At 45.4% G+C, this 10,290-nt stretch overlaps 1 protein-coding gene across 1 annotated transcript; it reads right to left on the minus strand.

The window, feature by feature from the left end:
• Window positions 1–947: 947 nt before the first annotated feature.
• ENSA (endosulfine alpha) lies at window positions 948–7,875 on the minus strand. The gene is made up of 4 exons (XM_007122298.4): window positions 7,674–7,875; window positions 5,900–6,025; window positions 4,424–4,590; window positions 948–1,687 (listed from the first exon to the last, which is right to left on the minus strand). Exons 1-4 carry the CDS (start codon window positions 7,728–7,730, stop codon window positions 1,672–1,674), a joined length of 366 nt encoding a protein of 121 aa, XP_007122360.1. The 5' UTR covers window positions 7,731–7,875; the 3' UTR covers window positions 948–1,671.
• Between the last annotated feature and the right edge of the window lie 2,415 nt (window positions 7,876–10,290).

Here is a 10,290-nt window from a genome sequence, read left to right on the forward strand (position 1 = left end):
GGTTAGGAGGCATCACAATCCCCTGGCTAAATCAGGAGAGAGCAACTCAGTGTAACATCCCGAGGAGCTGAAAACTTATTTGGAAAGTTTCTGATTAAGAAGAGAGAATGAGTTAGATACTGAGAACATTCCTTCTCTAGTTTAGAAGTGCTCCTCCCCCTCAATATGATAGAGATTTCTCTGGAATATCTATGTCTCCTGGACGCTGTTTATCTTCCTTGATGCATACTCATTTGAGAAGCCAATCACATTTGGGAAAATACCATGATAAATTCTCCTAATCAAACTTGGGCAAATGGGCAAGTTTCAATCTTCACACATGGTAGACTGGTGTGAGTGTGAGAGGAGACAAGTGAGTTTGTTTCTCCTTGGGTAACATTTCTTTTGTATATTACACTCACAAGTAGTTTTAAACTTTTTTCAGTGGCAGGATTCCAGTGATGGTTAGGACATCATGAGGAAAGAAGTGACTCTGCCCCCTGCTGGCCACTTGCAGAAAGGCTTGAGTTCCTTTTGGCTTATTACTAGAGGTCACATTTCTCCTTCACAGACATGAGAGCTTGTGAAGGAATGGAAGACTGAAAGGGAAAAGGAAGAGCAGGCTTCCTTTTTTGCTTAGCCTGTACTGAGCTTTAGGTGTCAATAAACCATTTAGATCAAACACCGCAAACCCCTTATTTTGTGAGTCAAAACCTGAGGTGGCTGCATCTTCTGCATTAGCTACAGAAACAGTAGCTTGGACAGGAGTCAGAAGTCCTGGTCTATATGCCAACGTCCCTGCTCCCTCTCCGTAAATTAGGGAAACGGGGAACCCAGACACATCCCACATGAAGGGCCCCTGTTCCTTAGAAACTTAGGGCCCCACACTGGCTTCTCCCCTTGAATGGTGTCTTTGTTTTTCTTCCCTTTCCCCAAACCCCAAAAAACACACCAACTGCTTCAGAGTATTTCTGGGTTGGGTTTTTTTTGCCGGTCTTCTTTTGTCTTTTATTTCAAACTGAAAAAGTCCCCTGGGCTCTGTGGGGCTCCCCACGCTCATGGCCCCCTTCTCCCACACTCACTGCCCTTCTTCCCGCAGCAAATCTATTTCAAGGACAGCGCTTTTTTTTTTTTTTTTATGAATAACTGAGTTCTCAGCTTGCTCTGCAGAACCAGAGGAGCTGTCTGCATCTTTCATATCTAGACGGTCAGTTTCTTTTATCTGACACCAGGTCCCCAGCCACATCCAAGCAAACAAGGCATTCTTCTACAGAGCTGAGTTAGAGCCTCTCAGCTTTTGTCCATTTTACTTCCTCCTCCTCACACCCACCCCACACCAGCCACATGGTTAAGGAGGATAGTCAAGAATGTTTTTATCAACTCCAAGCCCTAATTCATATTCCCCCAAATCTCCCACCCCACCCTCCCAACCCCCCACCCCACCCCCAGGATTTCACTGAGATGTCTCCCAACAATTATTTGGAAAAAAAGGAAAAACAAAAAAGGTTCAAGGTCTTGGTGCTCAGCCCAAGGGGCTCCATGCGCTGGGACACCGACGGGCAGGGGCTTCTGCCTCTCCAGCCCGCGCCCGAGCCACCTCCTGACCCCTGGCTGCAAAAGCAGGGAGGGGCAGGAGCCAGCACAGGACCCAGGGGGGCAGCGTCTCAGGATCTGGAGGAGCCCCGGGCAGCATCATTCAACTTGGCCACTGCGGATGAACACAGAAGAAAAAGAAAACACTGTCAAGCAGTAAGGGAAAGAACCCTAAGTTCCACCCCAGTCTCTACCCCATCACTCTTCCACACTTAACAATCATTAGGGCTACCTGGCACATGTCTCAATCCTATCCAGTGAGTTGTTTAAAAAAAAGAGAATTTCAGTATTTTCCCGTCTTCAAAACAAAATGTTCTCTGTCTTTTTGGAGTTACCCATGAAAGCAAAAACAAAAACAAATTCTTTAGACAAGATCAAAATAACTGGAGGTTTTCAGGGGTGTAAACTGCCTGGCTCAGAGCAGGCTTGGTTTCAGAGGCACGGCCAGAGCCACTTGCAGCAGCAAAGACAGACTGGAGGCACACAGTGGCCAGGTGGTAACTGCACGGAGGTCAGGGCCAGACAACACACATGTTGTTTTGAGTGGACTTAATAATCTAGGTTTAATCAAAGCAATTTGGATTTGGATTTTGAAATGACCCTTCTTTGCCATGGAAGCTATGTACTTCACGCTGTGGAAACAGGTGGCATATAAAGAACGTAGCTTGCTTCTTTGTTTTCTTAGCCTTGAAGATGACCAGGTGGAGAGAGAGACCAACGGTTTTTCTGATTTCCCTATTTCTTCTATTCCTTCCTAAAAACCAGACTCACTGTGGCCTCAGTCTTGAGGAGTCATACTGACCGATAGAGAAAGCAGCTCAGACAGAAAAGAAAACAATACAAAATTTGAGAAGATCGGAGATGAAGAAAACGTACAAAATTATATATATATTTATATATATAATAACATGACATATCTATGTACAACATGTCTGGGACAGTTGAGGAAACTATACAAGGATGTTCAGCATTTTCCCCTTCCCACATGGACTTTAGACTAAGGAAGACAGCATGAGGAAATGGAGCAAGAAACACAAAAATTATATACAATTACAAGTGACAGCCAAGGAGTTTGGGGGCCAGGGAATCACAGGATCCTGCTCTCTCCATTCCCTCCTCACCAACATTTTCCTATCCAATCTGAATGATGGCCTGAAAAGTGAATGGCTGGTCAGGAAAGAAGTAGAGACACACCCTAACCCCCCCGCACATGTGCATTAGCAAGCTCATCAGTCGTTCTCATGAGGCCGGATGTGTGGTACATCAGAACTGGTGAGCTGAGAGGGCAAGAGAGGATTATAGAATCTTCCCCTCCTGAACAGCTAGTTCTCACCCTGCTCTCTCTGTGATAACTAACAGGCTGCATTCAGTAACATTCAGGCCAAGCTAGTGATAACTAGATTGATGATGCTGGCCAGCTGCAGCCCCTTTCCTCCACCAGCATTGCTACTTCTCAGAGCACAGGAGCCGGGTTACTGAGCTCTAGGAAGGCAGAGATTTCTCAGTGCTCCTTCTCTTTCTCCCTAACCACCTTCCCCAGCTTCCTCCAAGGTGATTCATCTCCTGAGAACCTGCTGCTCCAGCCCTGCAGTAGCACTAAGCCCTGGAGGCTCGCTCAGTTCATCCCTTTTCTTCTTGTCCCCCTAACAATACACCTGGCAGCTGATAACATGTGAAATATGGGACTCCAAATGTGCATGACTGAGCATGTGTCTTCAGGCCCACAGATTGGCTGCCAGAGCAGCTTTGTAGCAGCAAGGGCCCAGACTGTAGGAAAGCAGGTGAGGGCAGAGGCAAGAGCTTTCATGGCTAGCTTCTTAGAATTTTTTTTCTTGACCCTCAAGACCATGATACTTATGAGGCCCTCTTGCCTGAATTTATAACCCCCAAACCTCAACTTCTCTCCCTATGTAGTCTTCAAATAGTTCCCCTCTGTAGGCTCACCTATGGGCCTTCCTCACTTTTGGCTTTACAATGAACAGCACAGTTTTTTTCAGGATTTTAGAATGAGAATCAATCTTATCTACATTCAACTCTTTTACAGATGAGGAAATAGAAATCCAGAGAGGTTAAATGACTTGACCAAGGTTACATGTCAATTCTGCCTAGACTGAGTGGAACTAGAACCCAGATATCTTGACTCTTAACCCAGTGTTCTTTCCACTATCCCATGATACTTTCAAAAAGCAACCTGCTGGAAGAGAGAGAGAAGGTACCCATTTTATGTGAATTATATCCTCCAATCTTTACATTATTTAAGAACCAGGGCAAACTGTAAAAGACACTGACTGAGTAAAGGAGGTTAAGTGAGCATTATAGTTTTAGGCAAGCAAATCAGTTTTTCTTTTTGAGGCTTCTCTAAACCTGCCATAATGGAAACATGAAGCAGTAGCAGCCCAAGGGACAAAACACTTAAAGCACAGAAAACAGATCCCATTCAAGCTACCTTTCCCAACCATGTCAGGTTAGCCTTGGGATGTTAAACGTGTCATATTATTCCCAAGGCCTAGCCTAACCAATTTTGGGATATTCTCTTCCAAAAGGAGAAGTCACATCTCCCCACTTTCTTGTACAAAAGAAAAAGAGAGTTTGCAGCATTATCCAATCCTAGTCTCCTATTTCTGAGCCCCTACCTGGGCTACATGAGGGTGTGGAAATCTCAATTTATCCAAAGAAATGAACTCAGAGCCTCTCTTCAGCCCACATTACCTTCTCAGCAGCCCCCAGGAGAATCACAGTCATTTCTGGCTAGCAAGCTGAGAAGATACAACTAGGTGCCCATTCCATCCCTGCCTATGACATATAAAAGTCCAGTGGGTGAGGAAGGGGAGCAGAAGGGGGCCCCGGTTACCCCGCAAGCTTGCTGGTGACGAGTGAGGACTTTCTCTGGGGCAGATCCTGTGGGGTGGGGATGTGGTCACCAGTCACCAGGTTCTTGTCTGGTCCTGCACTTGGCAGCTGCTTATTCTTCATCTTGGCTTTGGCCATGTTGTAGTCTCCTGAGTCAAAGTACTTTTGCTAAGAGATAAGAGGGAGGTTTAGGTGAGTGAGGAGCTCTGGTCTTCCTCAAAAACAAGGAGACTCACATCCACTATAAACCTTCATCCACGCTCAGATCTTTCAAGTCTCTTTTGGATTAGTCTCATGCATACAGAGCTTAGCATTAATTACATTTACTTATGTCTTCTCCCCAGTGTGTTCTGACTTTTTCAGGTATGGAAGCAGTTTCCCAGCTAGGGTATTATTCTTGGAGTTAAGAGATAGCTCCTACATCCTCTGTACCCACATCTTTTGTAGCCCCATGAGTACAGGATGGTTCAACCAAATTACTGACTTTATTCACTAAGGCTTATGAGGACCTATTAGCCTCCAACAGGCTTGGTGCTGGGGAAACAGAAATGAATAAGATACATAGAAGGGTCGATCTGGGGCTATCAGCAGGAGATCAACCTCAAGCTAACAACCTCAAAATTAAAAATTATTCTCTCAGACTATGAATAGAAACTGGGCTTGTTCATGAGAATGCACTTTCCTCTGACTGCAAGCACTCCCACACATGTTCCATGGCTCTGACAGCCTGCCCACGCCTGCCTTGCTTACAGCAAGGTAAACTGCAAATCAGCATCACATCATCATCTGTGACTAAGACTCAGTAACCGGGATTCTCCACAGGGATCTGCTTCCCTCTCCATTTCATCCACATAGAGAAACACACTCCAGGTTAATGACATACAATCCCTCAGTCAGCTTTCAGTACTCTGAGGACTGAGAAACCTGATCAGGAGCTAGATGGCTATGAAGGTAAGGCTCTGCCTTGGGAGAAGGACCATTCTGGACAGGAAAAATAAGTCTCTTCAGGGAGCACAGTTAATAGTTGGTGCTAATTTAAAGGGTCTAAAGACATCTACTATTCATTTCAAGTTGAAGAAATCTGTAGGACAGATGGGCTGATCTTTTTCTGAAATGACACACCCCAAAATTTAGCTCTAATCCTAAATGTGCAATCCTAAAACTCCCACCATCCAAACAGGCAAATGTCTGGAGGCTGTCAGCATTCCAGACTCTAACATCCTTCCCTTACTCCCCCAACCCCATACCCAAATGCCCCTACATTAAGCCTTAATATCCTACGTGGGAAATCAGGAGATAACTGATACCATTTCAGGGGTTTACAATATCTGCCTTGCTTTTTACAAGTTTCTAATTTTTCTCAACTACTGCTCCACAACAAAACCTTCATATCGGTGTTCAGTGGAACTTCCACAGATCTCATCCCTAAGGCCCCCTTTGGCTCCGAAGAAAGTGGGTAAGAGATTGTGCCCCATACCCCTTTCTGGAGTCTCTTCATGAGGAAGTCGGAGCCTCCAGGCTTTTGTCCTAGGCTTGGATATTTGGCCTTTAGCTTTGCCTCCTCGGCTCTCTCAGGGAGCATACCTTCTTTCTCCTGTGTGTCCTGGAGGAAACAAACGGGCCAACAAAATTACACACTAAGAAGCAACTGCTTCTAATATCTGATAACTTTTATACGATTACCTTTTCCTGGAGGTCTACCCATTAGTAAACATACTATTTCCACTCTGTTCTTAAATAAAGCTAGACCTTTGTTCAAATCCCTAAAGCTCAAGATGACTGTATTGTGAGAAGAAAAGATAAGTTGCTTCTCACACAAAACCCAGGGAACCACCCCAGTGACCTACACCTAAACACAATACTTCACTCAAAGAGCAAGCCATTTCTCACTCAGAACAGAAGCTAGGAAAGACAGAGAAAAGGGCTAGCAGGGCTTCTGGTGATACAAAATTAGCAGGAAAGTTCCCTAGCTGTCCCTAAAACGCAGTACAGGTCCAATGGGAAATCAAGGGGGATAACTGCTGAGATGTTCCCTCCTAAGCTAGTCAGCAGATAAGTCTCTCTACGGAGGAGCCTAGCTATGTAGCCATCTCCAGACATCTCCACCTTAGTAATGGGACAGCATTGCTTCCATAAACACTGTAGTAGGAAGGTGACAGGTAAACAGAGATTAAAATGACACTTTTTAACCTCAAGAAAATTAAGGTACAGTAGGTTCACTAGTATTTACCTACCAGCTTTGCCAAAAAATCAACACCTTCCCTAGTGACGGAAGTTTGGGGAACATGCCAAGAGCTCAATTAGCTTGAGGGGGCTCTTACTGTTGCTGTTACCCTCTGCTTGCTTTTTGTAGGCCCTGCTGCCTTTTCTTTACTGACTCTTTAAAAAAGGACATGAAGCCAATATGTGGCTCTTTTTAGTGGAATTACATTCCCTTCCCTTGAAAACCTGGCACAGACATAACACCAGGTGTATTTCATGAACCCGAATCCAGTACTAAATGTTATAAGTCAAATACAAACCCCCATAGAGGGTGGCGTGTTTCCATCACAGAATTGCGGGTTAACCAAGTCCCACTACCTTGGAAGTCTGGGGGGAATATGGTGGCGTCTTTCTTGTCACGACTCTGTCGGCGTCTTTTCTAGGTTTAACCTCCATTATTCTGTTTGGAACTCTAGTCCTCTTCAATTTTGTAAGGTCCTCTTTGAAGGTGGGCAACAGACCATCTCCAGCGGTCAAAACAGGTCTCTTTGAGAAAGTTGCCGCCTTAAACTAGCCATGATAATAATTACTCTTCTCCCTTCCCCCAGTGCTGGTCCTTTTTAAACGTCTTCACCTCGACTTGTATCTTTCTGGGGATTTAGAAAGCGAGCCCCAGCCTAGTGGTTGGGTCATCTTACCCCTACTAACCAAAAACACACATCTCGTCCCGGGACCACCAACCCCTTTCATTCACCCAGTCTTTCTAAACACCCGCCCCGCGCCCAGGCTCGGCCAATTATAGCACAGCTTCAATGAGTTGAGCGGTAGGTCTACTGGCCAATCAAGAAGAGAACCGCACTGATTGACAATCCACCCAGCCAACCAGCGCCAAAGCAGCAGGCCGTATTGAAGCTCACCCTGCATGACGCAAGAAGTGGCCAACCCCTGCAGAGCCCGAGACCATGGCGACCAATCTGCACTGGTGGGAGACCGTCTCCCGCCCCATCACGGTCGCCCCCAGCTCGCCCACCGCACCCCCTCCATTTCACCTGTTTCTCCTCGCCAGTCTCCTCCGCAGGGTTCTCCTCCTCTTGTTTCTGGGACATGGCGGGACCGGGACTGTGGAGTGTAGGGGACCCAGGAAGTCACCCGGAGAAGGGAAGGGGGAGGGGAAACGGGACAACCTGCGCTGCTTCTTCGGCTCCTGTCACTAGGGTTGCTCAGTCAAAATGGCGGCTCTTGCCTGTGACGTTGCGGCCGCCCCTTCCTATGGGAGCCAATGGGAGCGGGGTACATAGGGCAATGACGTAACGACCTACCAATAGTTGCTGGCTAAATGTGGGTTCTAGGGAGGCGACGGGCAAGCTGGAAGGCCAACCTGGAAAGAGAGTGACCCACAAGGACCAATTGGAAGCCCTTGGGGGACGTGAGGGGGTGGTGCTGGTAGCTCTGGCATTTTTGCTCCTTTGATGGGGTCAGAATTCCTTCGGCTCCACCGCCCTGCGCCCAGGAGGCTTTGCAGAGCTTCAAATTGGAGAGCGAAATGATGGAAACCTTTTATTTCCAGGTGAAGAGGATTAAGCTTTGCGCAGTGTTAGCAGAAAATTATCAATCACCAGAAAATAATTAAGAAGTCAGAGTGGACTTTAACGTGGTACTCCACACTATTCCAATGTGTCACTTGGGGTGTGGAATGGAGAGACTGAGTCATCTTGCGGAACACAAATGGCTTACGTTTCATGATTTAACTCATGTACAGTTTTTTACTTGTTCACAGTCATCCCATGGAGACTTGAGCTCCTTGAAACAGTACAGGTCTAGGTACCTGGTAAACATTTAGTAAATACTTGCTAACGTATCCTGAGTCACAGTTCAACAATATTTTTTGAGCGTCTATTTGAAGACGGTACTGTTTTAGTTTTACAGGGGATACATATGTAGTAAGGCAGTCTTTGCCACAGAAAGTTTAGTGGGCTTGTAAAGTTTAGTGGGCTTGTGGGGAGGGTTTTCACAGTGTGCCAGGTGTACCTTAAATCCTCAAGATTAAGTAGACACGTCTTCCTAGAGTGTTAGTCAAAAAGCACTACATTTTTATATTAAAACAGTCTAATACTAATAACACTGAAAAATTCATATTAAATTTTAATTTTCCAGGCAGCCTGTTGTGACAGATAGCCTTGGGGCTGTTCATTTTCCTGTATAATTAGGTACACTTCTAATGGAAAAGTTTGAGAAGCATAGAATACACAGATTATTATCATACAAGGCAAAATCTGGTCAGCATTGAAGTAAAAGTATTAATAAAGTGGTATAGGGGTTCAAAGGAAGGTTCATATTCAGTTTAGGGTCCCCCACACACAAAAAAGACTTTGTGATGGAGGTGGGTATTTGAAATCAGCTCTAAAGAATTTAGGAGTTTGCCAGGTAAAGGTGAAGGAAAGGTATTCTAGGTGATGGGGTCAGCACGAAGGCCAGAAAAATAGAACTGAGTCCAGAACATGGAGGACTCTGAATGCCAGGATAAGGAACTAGTGAATAATTTAGTTATCCCGGGGAGACATTTAAGGGTTTTAGGCCAGAGAGTGGCAGATCAGAACTGTTCATTAGGAAGATTAATCTAGTGGTAATAAATAAAAGTCATTCAGAATTCCAAGCAGAAAGATAGTGGGGGTGGACAGTCTAGCCAGGAGTCCACTGCAATACTCTGGGTAGGAGATAATTAGGATTTAAACTAGAAACGTGATAGTTTAGAATGGAAAACAGTGAACATAATTGAGAACGTCTGTGGCAATGGAATCTACTAGATTAGCAGCTGATTGAATATAGGGAATGAGGAGACCATGTGCCTCAAGGTGACTATTTGTAGAAACAAATTCAAGAAGAGGAATTGATTTGGAAATGGAATTGGAAGCAGACAGAAAATGAGGTGTTCAGTTTTGAAATCGTTGACTTTTTAAAAGCCAGTGAGGGGGCTTCCCTGGTGGCGCAGTGGTTGCGTGTCCGCCTGCCGATGCAGGGGAACCGGGTTCGCGCCCCGGTCTGGGAGGATCCCGCATGCTGCGGAGCGGCTGGGCCCGTGAGCCACGGCCGCTGAGCCTGCGCGTCCGGAGCCTGTGCTCCGCAACGGGAGAAGCCACAGCAGAGGGAGGCCCGCATACCACCAAAAAAAAAAAAAAAAAAAAAAAAAAAGCCAGTGAGCCATTTGGTGGAGATATCCAGATTTGGTGGAGATATCCAGGCATTGAAGACTTAGGATAAATGACCTCTGAGATCTCCATAGCTGAAATTTTAGCGTTCTAGGAAATATAGATCTGGAGTTTGGAATAAAAGTAGTAGCCAAATATGAATGAAATTTGGACTTCTTCACATAACTGTAAGTAAGGTTGTGGAATTAGATGGGATCAACAAAGGAGAAAGTCGAAAAAAAAAGAAGTCCCAAGACAGAAACCTGGGGAAAAGGTGGCAAGGGACACAGAGACAAATGATCAGAGTGGTAAGAAGAGAGAAGTAACAGAGAAGTTAAAGTTGAAGGGGACAAAAGCTAATTGCAAGTGGTTAAAGAGTGAAGAGGTGGTAGCAATATTTAACAATAAAGCAAAGAAAGGAATGAGGACAGTGAACAGAAGAGGAAGCAGCAGAGGACTTTCTTTTTTTGGAGAGTAGGAA

Source organism: Physeter macrocephalus, chromosome 4 (assembly GCF_002837175.3).
Source record: "Physeter macrocephalus isolate SW-GA chromosome 4, ASM283717v5, whole genome shotgun sequence".
NCBI classification, from domain to species: Eukaryota; Metazoa; Chordata; class Mammalia; order Artiodactyla; family Physeteridae; genus Physeter; species Physeter macrocephalus.

What these genes read in the sequence shown, in the direction of transcription:
- ENSA (XM_007122298.4), bottom strand. Translation starts at nt 7,730, where the DNA reads ATGTCCCAGAAACAAGAGGAGGAGAACCCTGCGGAGGAGACTGGCGAG. An exon ending in AGACTGGCGAGGAGAAACAG is followed by an intron (nt 6,026 to 7,673) that starts GTGAAATGGAGG and finishes TGTTTCCTCCAG; the next exon opens with GACACACAGGAGAAAGAAGG. An exon ending in TGAAGAGACTCCAGAAAGGG is followed by an intron (nt 4,591 to 5,899) that starts GTATGGGGCACA and finishes CTTATCTCTTAG; the next exon opens with CAAAAGTACTTTGACTCAGG.